Source organism: Panthera uncia, assembly GCF_023721935.1.
Source record: "Panthera uncia isolate 11264 chromosome C1 unlocalized genomic scaffold, Puncia_PCG_1.0 HiC_scaffold_3, whole genome shotgun sequence".
Lineage (NCBI taxonomy): Eukaryota > Metazoa > Chordata > Mammalia > Carnivora > Felidae > Panthera > Panthera uncia.
Window position 1 is genome coordinate 26,521,312 of NW_026057584.1, and position 21,043 is coordinate 26,542,354.

General features: G+C 33.7%; 1 protein-coding gene across 6 annotated transcripts in view; it reads left to right on the forward strand.

Moving 5' to 3' along the window:
* KANSL1L (KAT8 regulatory NSL complex subunit 1 like) overlaps positions 1-21,043 on the forward strand; it is a 134,076-nt gene that overhangs the window by 41,811 nt on the left and 71,222 nt on the right. For all 6 annotated transcript variants that reach the window (XM_049614992.1, XM_049614995.1, XM_049614996.1 and 3 more), the window contains exons 4-5: positions 6,919-7,116; positions 11,178-11,299. In XM_049614992.1, coding sequence (XP_049470949.1) covers positions 6,919-7,116; positions 11,178-11,299 — 320 coding nt within the window. The remainder of the gene's footprint in view (positions 1-6,918; positions 7,117-11,177; positions 11,300-21,043) is intronic.

The following is a 21,043-nucleotide window of genomic DNA, read 5'->3' on the forward strand; positions in this document are numbered from 1 at the left end:
CTCTCCAGCTCATACTCTATCTGTCTCTCTCAAAAATAAATAAACGTTAAAAAATTTTTTTTAAAAAACCGACTCTGATTGGTTTATATTTTTTATTTGCCATTATTCTCCTCTCTTTGTATTTATATCTTGTTTTCTTTCTTTTTTTTTTTTTTTAAGTGTATTTATTTATATTGAGAGAGAGAGAGTTCATGAGAGCACATGTGCCAGCAAGGGAAGGGCAGAGAGAGAGGGAAAGAGACAATCCTAAGCAGGCTCCACACTGTCAGCTGTCAGCACAGAGCCTGACTAGGAGCTTGAACCCATGAACCGTGAGATCCTGACCTAAGCTAAAATCAAGAGTTGGGCTCTCAACTCACTCAGCCACCCAGGTTCAAGACACCCTATATCTTGTTTTTTCACCTTTTTGGATTGGTAGAATTTGCTTCATTCCTTTCTTTTCCCTATGCTGGTTTAAAAGCTATTCAGTACAGGTTTATTCTTTGTTATTACTCCCAATTTTTAACATACTTAACTATAAATAATCCTAACAATGACTAAAAGTACTCAGTATTTCATATTTTTACTTAAAATATGGATTCTAATGTTATTTAACTACTCATTGCATATGTCTACTCAATGTAGTTGCTTTTTTACGATCAGTAATTAATTCTGTTTCTAACTAATTTTATTAAAAATGTGCTTACTTTTCTTTTGTGTTCTCCCTATAAAGCTAGTTTACAGATTAAGCTGCTGTAGCAAAGAAACTGAGAAATATCGCAGCTTTATGCAATACATAACACTTCATAACCGAGGGAGTGAATACAGGCTATAGAGCAGCTTGGTCTTTTCTGTCTTGCTGCTCTGCTATCCTCTAGAGTAGTGGTGATGGCACTATTAAACAGGGTTGTGGTCACCTCCTCATTCTGGCCCTTGGGAAGTGAGAAGAGAAGTGCAGCATAGTTTGTCTTCAAGTTGGAGGTGACTTGGAAATTGCACTACTTTGTCCCACATTCATTGGCCTAGATTTAGGCATATGGCTGCAGCTAGATATGTAGCAGGGAAAGGTGAACAGTACAGTCTTAAAATGAGAAGTTGTAGGCATAGCTAAAAATCCAGTAGGTGTGGAGTTTGGTTCTAAAAAGAAGAGGAAAATGGATATAGATTGTTGTAGTCTCTGCTACATTCCCTTTTCTCTCGGTTTACATTTTGCTGAAATACATTCTTTAGTGGCTTCTATCTCAAAGTACCTTCATTTTACCCTCACTCGTCAATGATACTTCAGGTTGATATAAAATTCTAATATGATGGCTCTTTTCCCTTCATCCTTTAAAGATCCTATTTCATTGTTTTCTGCTGAACAGTCTATCTGGTAACTTAAAAGCTGTTTTTGTATATTTGATGGTCTACATGTTTTTACCAATAGGTGTCTAATTATGGATTTATTTCTATTTTATCTGTTCTCAGAAGACACATTTTTAGCAATTCACTGAGTTTTGACAAATCACCATCACCATTATCTCTTCCCCCATTAGTATAACCATCACCATTATCTCTTCCCCCATTAGTTATTGGAGAAAAGTGCTTGTTTTATAGGAAAATTGATAAAAATAAGCTTTCTCACACATTGACTTTAAAGTTCTATCAGATAACTCATGTTGAGATGTCCTGAAAGACTTGGATATATGAGTTATTGGAAAAGGCAAGTTTATAGGAAGATACAGATTTGGAGTTACTTTAGTAGAAATGGCAGTTAAAGCTATGTTATTGTATCAATTTTTACTTTTTGTTATTTTTTAAAAAAATTATTTTTAACTTATTTTTTAATGTTTATTTATGAGAGAGAGAGAGTGCGCAAGAACAAGAGGGGTAGGGGTGGTGGGGGGGGTGGGGGGAGGATCCGAAGCAGGCTCTACATTGACAGCAGAAAGCCTGATGTGGGGCTTGAACTCACGCACCGTGAGAGCATGAGCTGAGCTGAAGTTGGATGCTTAACTGACTGAGTCACCCAGGCGCCCCTGTATCAGTTTTTAAATAAAATTCATCTCTCCATCCTGTCTTATCTTCTGCCTTCCCTCTGCCTTTCCTTCATTCTTTCCCATCTTTGCTTTCACGTATACTTATTAGCATAATGTGTGCTTAAGGTACACAGTGAAGAACAAAATGCACAGAGTTCTTAAATTTTTAGGGTTTAGGTCAAATGGGGGTGAAATTACCAAATGATTACACATATAAATGTTATTTTAATTCCAACCAAAAATTTTCCCCCAAAATTATAGGCTTTTGCTTGGAACTCAAAGTATATTTTTCCATTGAAATAATAATATGAGGAGTTCTTATACAATGCCATCAAGTACTATTTAATTTAAATATTGCTAAATATCTCTTTGTAGCTTTGTTTTTATGAGAAACTGTATTCTACATAGTGAAACTGTGGACATTATGGAGATAATATTGTAAGGTTGATGGTTTTTGGTCTGAAAAGAAAAAGCTGAGAAGGAAAGGAATCAGAGTTCTTAACGACATGTTTACTCATATGGTTAGCCCAACGGTACCAAGAGTCTGTATGTAAATAAAGATTAGTAAGTTTTAGGTACTATCATGAGTTTACATTCTGGTAGGGAAGAGAAACCATGTAAATAATTAATTGCAATATAAGGTAATATGTGCACTGATACATGTTTTTAATAAGATATAGAAGTGCCATAGAGAGAATGCATAACTCTTATTTAGGGGTTAGCAGGTCAGAGAAAACATCAGCAAAGAGGTGATGCCTCAGTATGGTTTTGGAGGATAAATAGTTTGCTTGAACCAATGGAACTGGAAAAGGGCATTCCTTGAAGGTCTGATGGCATGGAACAACATGATATGTTTTGGAATTTACAAAGTAGAATGAAAATTCAAAGGAGCAGAAAGTATGAGTTGCGCAAGGATGGGAGAGGAAACTAGGAATGAATGAATGAATGTTATTGAATTCCTTGCATAATTTGTCGATTGTCTGTAGGAAGGTGAATAGGAGGATAGACTTTAAACCCTTAGGCTTACCTGTTCTCTCTGTTGGATTTGGGAGAATTTTGTTCAAGAATAGTTTCCCGATGGAAGTCGTTACTGTTCCTTAACTGTCTTCACCGAAACCTTCAGTAATTTCCCAGTTCTTTCAGATTACCAGATAATTTATCCTTTCTGATCATTTTCTTTAAAGGAAATAATATCACAGGCATTTTTATAGTAAATAGAGTTCTTAGAACAAGTCAAGTTTAAACCAATTAGGAAATTTCCAAGAAAGTAGATTCCTAGTAAAATTGATCACTAAGTTTCATACTTGAATCTGCATAGTCTGGTTCATTGGTGTTTTAATGTTTTGTGTGTTCTAAACAGTGCTATATACTTGTTTAAACATTTTTAAATTTTGATTATGTCATCTATTGGGATAAATTATTTTTAGGAAAGAAATCTAAACTTCCCACTAATAATTTATATTTTTCTTAGTTCAGGCTAGATGTGTATCTGGCCCTTTGTTTTCTTAAGGATCACGTTATGTTTACTTTATGGAAAAGTCACTACAATATTTCTTTTAATAGTTTCTTCTTACATTTCTTGGAAATCAAGGTGTGTAGTTGCTTATTTATGTGTAGTGTAGTTAAATTATTATACTGAATAGAGAAAACTACACTTTCTTTGCTCTTCTGGCTTCTTGAATTACTGTAATTAAAAAATTGAGAAGCATGTGGCTAAGTTATCTTGAAGGAACTTTCTATTTAACTTACCTTGAAAGTGAAAAAAAATCCTTTCTTAGTTAAATTAGAGATAAGAGGAGGGGAAAGAGATCTAGAGATGTTCTTTTGTAAATATCTTGTTTAAACAGGTCAGGAAACACTGAGATCTAATAGATCTAAACATTTTAAGTCTTTTTTTTTAAATTTTTTTTAACGTTTATTTATTTTTGAAACAGAGAGAGACAGAGCATGAACGGGGGAGGGTCAGAGAGAGGGAGACACAGAAACTGAAACAAGCACCAGGCTCTGAGCTGTCAGCACAGAGCCCGACGCGGGGCTTGAACTCATGGACTGCAAGATCACCACCTGAGCCGAAGTCAGACGCCCAACCGACTGAGCCACCCAGGCGCCCCACATTTTAGGTCTTTAAGCTGCCATTTGCCTCTTCTTTGACACACTGGGGGTAGTCTAAGTTTTGCTAAATTTTTAGAAAGAAGAAAGCACATGTTAGCAACATTCCTTCCTTGTTCTTCCAACACTTTGTCAACACATTACAACTTCCATGTTTCTCCTTTTCTTTGCTTCAGCTTTCACTAAGACAGTAGCTTCTCATCACTTTCAGAAAAAAATTAAAATAGTTTTTCTTGGTTGAGAAGTTGGTTAGCCTATATTAAATGTTTTCTCTTAGATTTCGTTTGTTACCTATATTTTACATTGTAATTTTGTGTATTTAAAATTTTTCATTTAAATTTTTTTAAAACCTTAGCTTTCATGACTTTATATAAATACTGATGATGATGTTGAAGCAATTATTTTTTCACTAAACCTAGTTGCTGGGTAAGGATCTCTTCAAGTGTTCATATCAGGAACAGTTGTCTTCTGGTGAGGTTGACTTGCTTTCATCTTATGCTAGAGTTTTCATGGGTCTCAGTCATTGCAACTCATCCCACTAAAACATTTCATATCTTTGTTATTTACCTTGTTTTCTCTATGATTAGACTATTCTTTTTCTGAGTTTTTTAAAAATTCAGCTTTATTCAGGTATGATTGACAAATAAAATTTTAAGATATTTAAGTGTACATCATGGTGACCCAACACACCTGTATTCTTTTCCTGATTTTTAAGAACTGAAACTATCTCTGTAGTGTCTTCAAAGGATATAATCTTCCCTTTTTACTCTATTCTCGGCCATTGTGAGAGTTTTGTCCAGGGCAACAGTTTAAGGGGGAAAACAATAGATTATGACCTTATTATAGATGTCTTCCTGGTTGAATTTTTAAAATATCACTTTTCATTGAACTAATTGTAGCAAGTTTCCTACTTCTAAATAGGTAGTATTCTAAAGGTTCAAAAATTGATCTTTTGAAATTCAGGATCAGTTTTTCCATATGTACAAGATTATTAGTAAGGGTTATGAAAACAGGCTAATTCACAGCAGCCTGGCTCATAAAATAATCAAACCAATGGGAATTATAGCTAAATTGATATGATGAAAATTGGTATTTGTTTTACAAGCAGATACTGTTGAAAAATCTGGTGAGACGCTTTTACAAATTTTGAATGGACATTTCAGATACTTTCAGTCAAGAGCTTTTGAGATTGATGATCCTCTGTCAAGTCTACTTTAACTTGAAAAATATCAAATGAAACAAAAATTTTTAAAAAATATATTTCTTCAGATATCTTGATAGCCATATCTGTGCATTCTAGGACAATAGTTATTGAGATGGGATCAACAATTGGATCTCCTTCTCTTTGTAAAAGTTACTAGCACTGTTGGAAGTGTAGTTTAAAAATAATAATAACTTACTTGTTACTTTTACCACACATCAGTGGTAATATATTGCTACAAAATAATAAAATGTATGTTTGATACCATACCTGAATGTGTTCATGCTACAGTGATATGTGCTCCAAATTATGGTGTAAATTGAAACTATCCATATATAACATTGTAATTTATAGGCTGTTTCCATCCTATAAATAGCACTTATACATGATATAAGCCGGCCTATACAGTTTTTTTTTTAATTTCCATCATGAACTACTGTACTTATATTAGTGTTTTAGTTGGCTTTTCATTACAAGAATATATTTCAGCCACATAGCCATTTAATACTTATCTAACTAGCCTATTAGGAGCTTATTGGCATTTTGCAAAACAACCACATATGTGTGTGTGTGTTTCTGTGTGTGTGTGTGTGTGTGTATACAACCATTAATATACAAGTATACATATATACAACCATATACACACACATTTATACATTATGTGAAAATATATATTATTCTTTGCAGGGGGGGGAAGTGGTAGAAGCGGTAGGGAGGGAAAAAGGTTTACGGTGAGAACTGATTATGAAACTGTTGAGATCATCTCTGTGCATTCTTTTTCCCCTTTCTCTTCTGTCTTCATTGCCATTGAGGGGCCTAAGGGTGAGAACAGTTGGAGTGAAGAATCTGGGGAATATGGGACAATATTTAGCAAGCCAGTTGTGAGTAAGTATACGTGTGTGTGTGAATGGTAGGCAGGGAGGACAGAGGCAGCTAGATCCCTACTCTTTCTTCTAGTTTCTTACATTTCAGAAAATACCACAGCACAGTTGAAACCTTGTGCCTGTATTATTAACTCATCTACCTAGTAAGCACTAGTGTGGCCTCGAGAGTACTTTTTCTCAATAGTGCAGTCCTGCCCTTTGTTGGTGGTGGCAGCAGCAGAGTTGGAACTCCTTAGAGTGCTCGGAAAGAAGTTAGTACAAAGTCAGAATGTTGTTTGGATGTTTGTAAGTTTGGTACTTTAATTTATGAAGCTGGGAGTACTCAAATATAAAACTCAAATGGAAATGCTAGCTACCAAAATACTCGAAGACTGTATCAGGAAATGTTCCAAATTTCAGCGTGAGATATTCATATTCTATGTATAAGCCTTTATTTTAAATGTGTCATGCTTTTTACTGCTAATAACTAAAACCAATAAAAGAGAAAATAATTGCATGTATACAATTTATGACAATATTTCACAAACCTAACCCTTAAGACATACATTTTATTTTAGCTACACATGTTTTAAATCAGCCAAGTTTTTACAGTTAGACTGTACTTTCAAGTGTGCTTTCTGATTTCCAAGCAATAATGAGAAGCATGGTTTCATGTGCATTGTAACATTAAAACTGATCTAGCAGTCAGTTTGTTTTCATTTCAACTCTTTAATTGCTGTTTGCCTAGGGGATAGTGATCCTAGAAGAATGTCAGCTTCCAAAAGACATTCTGAAAAAACAAATACAATTTGCTGACCAAGCGGCTTCATTAAATACGACAGGGAATCCCCAGATTCCCCAAGAGAGTCAAGATCCTTTACCAGAACAAGATTTTGAAATGTCACCAAGTAGTCCTACACTTCTTCTTCGCAACATAGAAAAACAGGTAATGTGAAGTAAGAGTAAGATGGGAGTGGCACGAAATGACTTTTAATCAATTTTATGAACTCTTCAAATAAACCTGTGTGTCTGCTTGGGATCTTGGTTATTAAAGTTTGCCATTTGACATTAAATATAGTTAAAATATTTAGTATGTGACTGGTCTCTCATAATATTGATAGAATCAAGATTATTTACATATTGTATACAAAGTATTTGTACATAGCCATAGGATAACTCATTTATGCAAGAGTTGGAGAATCTTTTTTTCTAACAAAATTGCTCATCTTTGGACTTTTCTTTCCTGGGGAAAGAGGAGTGATACCACTTAATAGATCTGAATCTGAATAGTTGTTTGATCAATTTATTGGTAGAGATTTTTTTTTTTTTTAACGTTTATTTATTTTTGAGACAGAGAGACAGAGCATGAACGGGGGAGGGTCAGAGAGAGGGAGACACAGAATCTGAAACAGGCTCCAGGCTCTGAGCTGTCAGCACAGAGCCTGACGCAGGGCTCGAACTCACGGACTGCGAGATATGACCTGAGCCGAAGTCGGCCGCTTAACCGACTGAGCCACTGAGGCGCCCCAATAAGGTCTTTTTAATACCGCTTTTTCAAATCAAATATGTTTTGATATATAATGTTTCCATCACTGTGGTAGAGATTTTTAATGAAAGATATCAGAATATGAGTTCCTTTATTTAAAAAAGGTCATGTAAATAAATGGCAAATTAGCCCCTAACAAATTACTTTGATTCTAAAGCCTTTCCTGATATTTAAATTCTATTATGGTTGACTCTAGAAGTCTAATTATTTTTTCCTGTATCTATCCTTTAAAATCATACCATTTATTTTTATTTAGATGTTGGTGGCTTTTGAACAGACCTGACTTTCTAGGAGTTTGTTAACTTGCAGCTGATCTGAATCTGCTGGAATCTACCCAGTTGGGATCACAGCTGCATGATTACCTTGTTCCAGTGGATAATGTGGATTCATGCCTGCCCATATCTAATTTTTCTAAGTTTTTCTGACATATATTGTGAAATAATTTAGTATTAGGTTACTACTATTTTATTTCCGGTAAATCAGGGTATGGTGCAACGCCTCTTCCCCCATATTTGTTGCATTTACAGTTGCCTGGAGTTTTCCTTAATTGCAGAATTGCATAATCAAACTACTTTTATGACTATTTTGTAATTCAGAAAGTTATTTTATAATCATCTGGTATTAAATTGGAATGTACTTTACCAGAGAGGTGGTGTTTTCAGTAGTGTTGCTTATGTTCCCACTTCACTCTCTTTTCTCTCTCATCCCATAGGATCACTACCCTTTCAGTTTGGCCCTAATTGTTTCTCATTCCAGAATAATGTACTTGCTTGGTCAGTCAGGTCTTCTGTTTTTTTGTTTTCGTTTTTATTTTTTTTACCTGTAGTTCATTATTTATCCTTTGAAAAGAGATTCTTTTAATATTTTTTTTTCTCCTTGTTAGCACCGATTTGTTTTGTTAGACCTGAGTTATTAATATCAGAACGGGCTAATTTACAGGGTCTAGTGAGAAATGAAATCACATAGCTCTTTGTTAAAAACAATTTTGAAGAGTTTTAAGTCAGTAGCAGCAGGGCATTAAGCAAGCATGGCACCCTTCTGAGTGCAGCCTTGTGTGACTGCTCAGGTTGCTCACCCATGAAGTTGACCCTGGGTATCACATGTTTATTTTTGGTCCCATTGCTGACAGGAGTGCCAGAGGCTTTGGAAGAGAAGGGAACCGGGAGTTGTGAGAACAATGGTAATGGTTTTAGGTATAGGAAGAGTAGAGCAAAAGGATACAGAAAGGGACACCAGCAATCTCTTGTAGAGGTCATTAGTAAATTGCCCATGAACAGGTCATTTGCTCTGGAAACATATGCTAATAATGTTTTCGTAGGCCAATTAAAAAATTGTTTACAAATGCTGCTGAAGAGGGATGAGAATTAAGTGGCAGGCCTGGCAACCCTGATACTACACATATTTTTCTTAAGATAACCTGTTGGTATATAACTGTTTGTTGACTGTAGTGGACCTTGAATATAGATCCGGTATTGATGACTTACCTGAATTAATTTTATTAGAGAAATGTTCGCTTCCCAAACAAAATTTATTTATGTATCTCAAAACAATGAAAGAGTTGGCAATTAAAATACTAAAGGCACTATTAAGTTGTACACTGATATGAGTTTTAAAAAGCAACTTACTGATCTATAATATTAATGTATACTTGCATTATTAGGTAATGTATTTTATTCATAAATTAAAAGGTAACTTTATTTTAGAACTTTAGGTAATTTAAATTTCAAACTGGTGTATTTACATTAAAAACCTTGTTATCCAATAGCTAGTAAGTGTTTTAACTTTGAGTTGATTAGTTTTTATCTTAAGAATTTAAATTATGCCTCTCCTAATTTTACTTTTTTTCTCATTTTTATTATGAATTTCTTATCCCAAACATGGACTCAGATATTTGTGATTTTTATTGGGCTGGATTGAGTTGGTTGTTATGCTGTTCTTCTGAGCCAATTATTCACATGTACCTAACCGGTTACCTCCAGGGGCTTAGAAGATTTTTAATGATATTTTTGGCAGTGGAACAATGAAAAGAGTGTATCAGTGTTTTGGACTGAAAAATATGGGATACTTTATAAATTTCTTTGTATGACTAAACTAATGAATGCTTACCAAGTGGATAAAGACTGTATTTGTACTGATTTTGAAAATGAGCTTTAATTGAAAAATGAGTGATAATTTTTAAAATGAAGTCATTTGGTATGTATTACTTTTTAAGAAAATAAATGGTAAAAAATTTTCAGGGTCCTTTTCAAAGATTTTTTGAAGAATTCAAATATTAGATTTAGTTCTATTATATTCTTTAGTCTCATTATTTCTAATAGTATGTTATTAGTTTCATACAAATGAAAAATTTAAAATAATTATTTTATGTGCCCCTCTATTTTATAATGGAATATCTTTCAGTTAATAAAAATGGTGACACAGGTCTACATATTTAAAACAATAAAATCATACATTAGTAAGTGAGAAAACCAGGTTTTAGAAAATTGATGTGACACGATTAAATTAGAACTGTGTGTGTGTGTGTATGCGTGTTGTATATACTCATATATACTCAGAAAACTTAGTCTAGAGGGATGGATATATACCAAGATATTAGCAGTGTTTTTACTCTGTGAAATATGAATGCAGGAGACTTTCTTTTCCCTTTTTAAGCCCCTCTATACTTTCCCTTTTTCTACAATAAGCACAGATTACATATGTAATGAAAATAGTTGTCATTCTTCTGTAGAAACGTACTGTTTCCACTGACGTGGCCTATGTTTATTGTAATTGGTAGGTTATTGTTTTAGGATAATTTAATATTTATTACATATTACAAATATATTATGTATATTTAAATTTGGAGTAAGGGTCAGTGAAAATTTGGAGTACCTAAAAAAACCCTGATATTTTTGAATTAGGAAAAATATTGAGAAACAGTGTGGCATTGGATTCAAGCCTGAATTTCTTACCAACTTTATAATCCTTGCTCAAGCTTCAATTTCCTCAGCTGTAGTTGATTTTAATAGTAATATCAGTAGTTCTAATACTAATTACTTTGCAGGTTAATTATAAAGATTAGAAATAATCTGTTTAGTGCTTTGTATAGTGCCTGGCACATAGTAGGCACTTAATAAATTATAGCTATGACTTTGTTATTATTAACTTGGCTGCCTCAAAGGAAATATTTTGTAGATGCTATTAGCTAAATTCAAATGTTTTAAGAGGATAGGATGAGTAGATAAATGACCTGTAACAAAAATGGATATGGTAAAGGACTACTTTAAAATGTGAACATACTTATAATAAATGGAAAAATTAGTAGTGACATAAATCATCTTTGGAGATTAAAATATTTACTAAAATACAAGCATTTACTTGTTTCATGAAAAGTCAAGCATTTAGTAGGTGCTAAAGGTGTGAGACTTAACTCACATGTCTTACTTAGCAGTAGTAAAAAAAGGTTACTTGTTTTCTTGCAGAGTGCACAGTTGACGGAAATCATCAACAGTCTGATTGCCCCTCTCAACTTGTCCCCAACTTCATCACCCCTATCCTCCAAATCCTGTAGCCATAAATGTCTAGCGAATGGCATTTCCAGGAGGTAGGTATCAGTGAGATAGTTTGGTTTCTAAATTTGACGTTGGTGATTTTATTTTATTTTATTTTTGATCTTTTAAGTAGTATAGCTGCTTTTTTCTTCTTAAGCACTATTAGAGTACAATCAATAGAACATGGATACATTTTTAGATAGCATCAAACTTACATAATTAAGATTACTGTAAACCTTAGAACGAGGGAGAAAGTTTTCCAGGATGTTTAATGTTTATGAAAAAGAAAAACTGCGATACCCTTTGTTAAAGAAGTACTGCTTTACTTAACACACGTTCCATTTTGTACATTTTCTATTCTGTAGCTCTATATGGCCTTTTCAATGCATTTTAAGAAAAAAGACGCTAGATATATTTTGGACACAGAAGATGGATAGATTTCATCCGCAAAATTCAGTTTAAGTTTCACTTAATCTGTATCTCAGCTTTTATAAGGAAAAAATTTTTTTCTGAATGTAGTTAATATAAAAATTCCTGTAATCATTAGCAATTTATTACATTTATCAGCAGATACACAATTACATATATATGGGATCATAATTCTTTTTTGGGAACATCTTTTGTTCTCTTTTATTTTCCTTATTTTTCTCTTTTAAAGATTCAGTTAGAATTAAAGATGCTAATAGAATATTATTTTGTGTGTACATCTAATTTTTTTCAAATAAAATTGTAATGTGGGCTCCTTTAACTACCATAGAGGACTGAGTATAATTTAGGATTGGGAAATATTTATATTAATAATTATATGATTTATTGTTAAATTTTGTTTAATATGGCATGAAAGGAACATTTGTACCATGGTAAAAATGATGCAGAGTAGCTATCACATTCTTAATGAGACTAGTGGATATAAACTGAGTCTTAAATATAGTGTTATTTGGGTTTTATTTCTAATTTGTTATTTTGAAAATCTAAGTTTTGATACTTTCACTATTTCATTTGTGCTGAGTCTTTTATTCATTGTTGTGTTACAGAAAAAGTTCTTCTGTTGGTTTCACTTTATTTTTGTTGATTTTATATATTCATTCTTTATATCACTGATGATTCACTTTGAAAGCAGATTCTCATATTGTGTAGGACAACTCTCATATCTTCATTTATGAGAACATATGCTAATTAAGGAAGTCATAATTACAAAAACAAAAAGAAAGTCATAATTACAAGTTGAGCCATTAAATACCATTAAATTGGTGTGCAAACATTGTGATTTGCGGCCATGCCCATTTTAGGTAACACTTATTTACCTAACCAGGTATTACACTATTACATAAATATGCATGTGTGTACATATTTTCATTTTAATGTACTTGGCTATATTTTTCGTTACTCATTCACACAGCATATTGCATAACTATTTGCTGTATGTCATATAGTCATAGTTCTAGGTTACAAAGATGAAGAAGACAGTCTCCACTTTTAGCTAACTTGCAGTCTCATAGGTGAAACATAATAATTTAAAATATGTAATAATAAAGCAATTGTGTGAAGTTGTTTGAATATTTGATTTTAATAGCTGTCATAGTTGAAAAGATAGCTCAAAAGATAACATGGTTCCAAATGAAAGAGGTATAACATGGGCTTTATTTACTAAATCATGATACTTTTTCAATTCTGTCTACTAATAGTTCAGAGGTTCTTGTTGACATCTGCTAATAATTGCCATCTTTCCTGATCTCAGGTATTTATTCCTACAAATTAATTGGAAAGTTTGTTTTTGAAAGTTTAGGAAGGGGCCTGGGGGGAAAACTAAAAAAAGGAAAAAAAAAGTTTATAACAGGTTCAAAATCTACTTAAATTCTTTGTTTGATAGATTTAAGACCAGATTAAAGTTTGCTCTCCAACTTTTTGAAGTATGCTGATATGTAAGTGTTTTCATTAGTTTTATTAATTTTACTAATTCATTTATTTTTGGCAATAATCAGCATTTTTTCAAAATGCCTTCTATATAACATGAGTTCCTTTCAAAAAGCATTCTCACATTTGTTGTCAAAGTACATTTCTTGTGAAGAAAAGATTTTATAACATTTGCTAGAAAATGTAATATAGCCACCTTTCATTTAAAGAGAAGGTAAGCAAATTTAGAATATTAGAGATTTTGTTTAAAATGTATAATTTATGTTTAAGTTTATTAACTGTTTTTAAATGCTTTGTTACCACATAACCAGCAAACTGCTGTGTGAAACAAAAGATGTGGGGGATACTTCTCGTTTCATTAAATTTTTTGTAAAAATTCTGTTTGTGATAAATATATACCATAATATACAAGTCTATTTAACCAGGAACACAGAAACTGGAACATATTGCAGATAACAGAGTAATAACTCTGAAGGAAAAGTAGAAAGTTTTGAGGGTTTGTGATTGTTGTCTCACATGCCACAGGGAGGTACTAAAAAATGTCTCTTGGCTTTGTCAGTTATAAATTGAGACCTTAGCACAAGCAGTGTAGTGGCATGATGGAGAGAGACAAGCGTGAGCTAGTAAGAGAATTGGAGATGAAGTACAATGGAGTCAAGGTTACATTTTCAAAATTGCTTGCTGTAAAGGCCAAAATAAAATGGATGTACAAGGTCAAGAAAGGTATTTTGTTTTTAAAATGGAAGAAATGTAAGTATCTTTATTAAAATGAAGGAAAAGAGCTAGAGATGGTAACTATAGGAATACATATCATAAAGTTATGGAGGGGCCTTTAAACAGGTGGAAATACATGTGTTCCTAGAGAGTGGCATGACAGAGATTAAAACGGATGAAGTCACAGTTGTTTGTATAAAGTGACTAGCCAAGAGTGGCAAAGGGAGCTATAGGAGTTAGGTAAAGGTGTGGATAGACATTGACCAAACATTTCTCTTCTCTTCATTTCCCTTTCTGCCCCTCCTCCTTTTTTTGTAGCATGAACAGCCTACCCCTGGAGAATGATGTTTTGTGGTTTCTAAGTTGTTTTCTTTTTTTTTGTTAACCCTTTAGCTATATTGCAAAAAATACTTAGCTGATATTTGTAGAACTAGTAAGAATTTAAAAGCAGTCTGTAATTGAACTTTTTATAAAATAAGCAAATGCATAATCGTGAAATTCTATACATTTAACAGATTATTTTAGTACTCACATTTGAGAATATTACCATAGATTTAGAAAATTAATTGGACACACAATTTTATATTACAGTAATACATGAAAAAACTTTGGTTTAAAGATATCTGTATTGAAGGAAGGTGAAATTTATCTATTTATGAGCCTTTTGATCCTGGAAGTAAATAAATGCCGAATGAGGCCTAAATTTAGTTCTTATATCTTTGTCATTTCTCAGCATTGTTGTTATTTTTTTCTTCACATGTAAAATGTGAAAAAAAAAAATCTTTAAAACTCAAAGGTTTTCACGAATAAGGACTTAATTAATTTAATGTTATTCAAACTTGACACTTAACTAGAAAGTACTTTCTGAAGATGTCCCTTTTAAGCATATAAATACTATTCATTTTATGTATTTCGGTAAATGTGAAGGTAAGAAAATTAATCATTTGAATAAGAACTTTTAAAATCCTGATAAAACAGGGGCACCTGGGTGGCTCAGTCCCTTAAGCATCCAACTTCAGCTCAGGTTGTGATCTCGAGGTCTGTGAGTTCGAGCCCTGTGTCGGGCTCTATGCTGACAGCTCAGACAGAGCCTGGATCCTGCTTGGGATTCTGTGTCTCCCTCTCTCCCTGCCCCTCCCCAACTCGCACTCTGTCTCGGTCTCTGTCTCTCTCTGTCTCAAAAATAAACATTAAAAAAATTAAAAAATAAAATCCTAATAAAATGTATACAACATAGAATTTACCATTGCAACCATTTTTATGTTTAATGGCAGTTAAGTACATTCATTGTTGTGCAACAATCACCATTATCCATCTCCAGAACTTTTTTTTCATCTTTCTAAACTGAAACTCCATACCCATTAAAGAGTAACATCCTATTCTTCCTTCTTTCCATTCCTTGGCAACCACCACTCTGCTTTGTGTCTCTGTGAATTTGACTACTTTGGATATCTCACGTAGTCCTACAGTATTTGTCCTTTTGTGACTGGGTGATTTCATTTAACATAAGGTCATCAAGATTCATCCATATTGTGACATGTGTCAACATTCCCTTTTTAAGATTGAATAATATTCTATTTTATGTATAGAATACTTTTTTTTAGTCCATTGATATCTGGGTGAACATATGGGTTGCTTGCACCTTTTGGCTATTGGGAATAATGCTGCTATGAACATGAGTATAGAAATATGTGTTTAAGTCCTTGCCTTTTTTTTTTTCGTTTTCATTTGAGTCCTTGCTTTTTAATTTTTTGGACATATATCCAGAGGTGGAATTGTTGGATTGAATAAGAATATTTTATTAGGTATTTTGAAAATGAGAAATTAGTGAATGTTAATGATATTTCTAAGCCAAAAGCTAAGAAAAAGCAAGAAACGAGAAAAGTAAGCAAAGCTCAGCATCTACTATTGTCTGAGGACAAATTCTGACAAAATTGAGTTTTGATAGCTTTGTGGAGGGATAAAGAGAAATCAAAGCCAAATCAAAAATCAAGTGAAGTTTTAATAGCTTGTGGGGTGAGAGGAAGATAAATCAAAACCTTGCCTCTGATAGGGAGATGAAATGAAATCTTCCTCCATGGTTTACAGCCTCAGAGTAAATGTAACTCAGGAAGAAAACTGTTCCCCTTCCCCACATAGGGCACCATGGGGGAGAGTTGCCCTGGTCCCGAGCAGAACAGAAACAAAACAAAACTTATCTGTCTTTATAGCCTGACCATGGTGGGGACTTGCACATTGATTTTCAGTTCAAATTTGTATTAATGAGTGATCCAAGGAATCCCTAGTTTAAAATGGTTTTGGAATGGGTCATACTACAAGGTAGATGGCAGAGGCAATTGTAGATTCAGTTCTTCACTGGAAGAAGACACCTTCTTTCTTAGCCCCAGAAAATCCTTAGGAATAATTTTTCAAGGCAGTGATCAGCACACAGTTAAATATAATCAAATATGTAAGGACATCAGTAGGAGTAAGAATAAGGAAAATAACAGCAAAAACAGATTACCAAGTTCTCAGATACCAGAATTATTAAACCCTGATAATTTTTAGAAAATAGTGCTGCTTCTGATTTTAGAAATAAAAGATAGGCTTGAAAATATCTGCGGGGAAGAAACTATAAAAGTTATGTAGCACATTTGAAAGAGGTCCAAATAAAACTTCTGAAAAATACTGAAATTAAAGAACTAAGTAAGATTGGGGAAGCTGGGTGGCTCAGTCGGTAAAAATCCAACTTCAGCTCAGGTCTTGATCTCACGGCTCGTGGGTTTAAGCCCCACATTGGGCTCTGTGTTGACAGCTCAGAAACTGGAACCCAGAACCTGGAATCCCAGAGGATTCTATGTCTCCTCTCTCTCTGCCCCTCCCCTGCTCCCTCTCTGTCTCTCTCTGTCTCTCTCTATGTCTCTCTGTGTCTCTCTCTCTCAAAGATAAATATTAAAAAAATTAAAAAAATAAGTAAGTTTGGCAACATTGACACAATTGAAGAGAGAACATATAACAGAAGATAGATTAGAAGAAAAATTCCAGATTGTAGGAAAAGAGACAAAACTGTGGGAAATAACAAAGAGTCGTTTAAACAAGTAAACATATTGAGTAAGTCTTAAATGGAGACCTGAAGATGACATAGAGAATGGAGCAGAAGCAATATTTGAAGAGGTTTTGGTTGAAAAATTACCTGATCTGATAAATGACACCAAATTCAGGAAGCCAAACACGGATTCTTGAGCAGGACAAATAAAAAAAAAAAAATCTGTCCATAGAAACAGAGGAAATGGGGAGAAAACAAAGACAAATGGAACATTTGAAAGCAATAATGGAGGGGGGAAGGAGGAAGATATCACCTTAACTGAAGCCACAGTTGGACTAACAGCTGACTTCTCAAGAATAAGAGCCACAGTGCAGTGGAAGGGGATCTTCAGTGAGTTGAAAGAAAACTGCCAGCCTAGAAATTCTATACCCAGAGAAAACATCTTGAAAGCCTGAGTGTGAAACACAAATGTTCTCAGACAAATCAAAACTGAAGAGTATGTCACTAGTAAATTCTAATTATAATGATAACCATAAAGGGTGTGCGTCAGGCACTGGAAAGTGATGATACTAGAGGAGTAATTGGAGATGCAAGAGACAATGAAGAACAAATGAAATGGTAAATAATTATATGGGTATATTTAAACAAACAGTAGTAAAACATGTCTAGTGGGGCCAAAAAGAAAAAAAAAATCTATGGCAACAATAGCATGTAGGTCAGGAGGAAGAAAATGGTTTGAAGTTGTTCTCAAGTCCTTGAATTATTCAGGGCACTGGTAAAAGTACTGATTTTGATTTAACTTTTTATCTTTCTATGCTAAATATGAAGAGGAAGTCCACGTGGTGGGGGAGGAGGCTTCATAGGTGCCAGTAATGTTCCATTTCTTGGCCTGAGTGACGATTATGGGACAGGAGTAGGAGGAGTAGGGAGGAGTAGGTGAGGCATTGCTTCATAAGTTAAACATAAGATAAACATTTTATGTTTTTATCTATAGGTAACATATTTCACAATCAAAAAGTTCAGAAAGATAGGATACAAATTATACCCTTTAAAAATGATAAATAGAAAACACAGTGGCCATAATAGGTTTAAAAAAACAATTAAAAAATTTTTTAATGTTTATTATTTTTGAGACAGAGAGAATACGAGTGGGGAAGGAGCAGAGAGAGACGGGAACATAGAATCCGAAGCAGGCTCCAGGCTCTGAGCTGTCAACACACAGCCCGATGCAGGGCTCAAACCTATGAACCATGAGATCATGACCTGAGCTGAAGTCGGACATTTACCCTGAGAATGATCCAGTTAATTGATTTTATAACCTTTGCCCTTTATCTGTCAAATCTGTCTTAATCTAGGATATCCATTCTTTTTAAATGAAAGCATTCATACATACTTGTGGAAAGCAGATGAAGAATGCCTAAAAAACATAAAAAGGACATGTAGCTGTAGTGTATTTTTAATTGTCCCTCTGATCAAAAAGTTCTTTTATAGGCACTTGTGAATTTTGAGGTGCATACTCAACTGAAATGTGTAAGTTAATTCAAATATCAGACCTAATAATAGCAGTATAATAATAGGAAGTTGCAGAATGTAGATATAGGCAAAAGGTACACTTAAAAATGATAGGAAATTTAGTGATTTACTGTGATAAATAATATATGTTTACTTTATAGTTCTTAAAAGTTATAATGGTGCCTAAATATTTACATTCTTTCTGCTCCAAAAATTTTATAAAATCTTAACAACATTTGGCCCTTATTCAGTTCCCACTCCTACCCAATTTTTACAATCATATTATCTTAAAAGGTACATGTTAGTCTATTAAAATGTAGTATACCACAAAACAGATCATTGAGAATTAAAGGTATGTCTTGCAGTAAACGTTAAATACTGACAGATAGTACATGATTGTATGAGAAGTAAATAAGATAGTACATACAGAAACCTTATAACAATGCCTGGCATGTAAGAAATAGCCAAATAATGTTAACCATTGATATTCTTATGTAAGAACATATTATATATGTTAAAACTGTATATTAAAATTATAGGTAGTCTGTTATGTCTTTTATATCCTGGCATTATACTAGTTATTGATTTAAAACTATCCTTACTTTTTTAAGAGTACTTCAAAGTGGTCTTGGTTATGATAAGGATTTTAAGGCGTATGTAGGGCCACCTGTTACTGAACACTCATCATATAGATACTGGAAATCAGAGATACCATCTGTTTCTCCATCATGTCTCTTGGGGAGATATAAGTTGCTGTCCTACCTTTGGTCTGCCTGGTGGGTATGGTACCCTGTAATTGAACCAAGCGTGTAAAAATTCAGGGTAAACATAGTGTTGGGTTTTATTCTCAAATTATATAAAACATACCTTCTCAAAAGATCATATTGGGACATTTAATCTCTCCCTGCCCCCCTAAAAAAGTTTTAACTTGTATTCATTTTTAACCAGTTAATAGTGGTTTTTATAATTTAGTTCTTTTGGGGTAACCTGTGGTTATGAGAGTATAGAGTATACATTTTTATATATTCTTTTTGTTTTAGACATTTTGTGACCTTGAGCAAGTCAGTTAATCTCTTTATAGCTCATTTCTTTAAATTTACTGGGACACAACTATTTATAAAGTAGTTTCTAGTACTAATATTTTTCAATTAAATGTTTATTTTTGGGGAACTCTTTTTTTTTTTTTGAAACAAATGAACAATAAAAATGTAAAGATTTCAACACAGCCTAAAATGTGTCTTTTTGTCACATGACTTTGTGATTTGCTTTGGATGTAGTCATTTTATGTTAGCTTATATCAAGAGACATAGTGAATAGAGACAAATTATTCAACATAACTTAAAAGCATAAAAGAAGTTAATATGAAAGAGGTACTCGGGACAGTGGGAGAAATGAGGATTCTACTCAAACGCTAGAAACTTTCAAATAAGCCAAGAATTGTTGAAGTAAAATTTATTGCATATTGCCTTTCTTGGATGACACTGTGGTGAATTCAGTTTTTGATAACTCAGGCTCATGACTATGACCACATTCTCATGGACTATGGAGATTAATAGTTGTATATCTGTAAAAGAATTCACTTAGTAGTTCACAAAATATCTACTGTGTGACCTCAGTGTGCTAGGCATTGGATTGGGCACTAGGGATACATGTTGAATAAAAATACATGTGGCTTCTGTCCTCACAATATAGGCTCTAGTTGAAGAAAAATGCCATCAACCAAATACTCAAATAAATGCATAATTTTAAACTCTGATCGGGTACTATGAGAAAATTCATTGTTAAGCATATACCTTTGGAATCAGACAAATCTGACTCAATCCCAACTCTGCCATTTGGTAGCATTGTGATCTTGGGCAACTTTCTAAGTCACAGTTCAAAAGAAAAAAGTCTGCTTCCTGGATTGTTGTGAGGATCAAATGAAATAACAAGTGTGACATTGTTTTGCTTTTTTTTTTTTTTGTTTTTTTTTTACTTGTTTATTGTCTATCTTTTTGGATGAGAAAATATAAGCTCCATAAAAGCAGGAGTTTTTTTTAGTCTGAGTTATTAACTGCTATTTTCCTAGCATCTGCATCAGTGAGAGTCACATAATGGGCAGAATAGATGTTCGTTGAATGAATGAAATGTCTTTCAAGATTTCTTGCAGGTAATCAGCATTCCATAAAAAAATATTTTGTACTGGGGCACCTGGGTGGCTCTGTTTGTTAAGCATCTGACTTTGGCTGAGGTCGTGATCTCTTGGTCTATGAGTTCAAGCCCCGCATTGGGTTCTGTACTGACAGCTCAGAGCCTGGAGCCTGCTTTGGATTCTGTGTCTCCCTCTCTCTGCCCCTCCCCTGCGCGCGCGCTCTCTCTCTCTCTCTCTCTCTCTCTCTCTCTCTGTTTCTCAAAAAAAAAAAAAGAAATTGTACTTATTTGTCTTTTCTCCCCCATTGTCAGATTGATGCTTTAGTTATTGCTCTCATGGTTATCTCCTGCAGTTCTGTTTCCTCTCATCTAACTTAGCTCTGGACCAGAAAAGTAGATAACCAAAGTGGTAGAATGATTTATACTATAAGAGACATTTCTTAGTAAGAAAGAATGCCTCTCCTAACAGTAACAGGAGTGAACTGTGAGGTTTTTTTGTTAT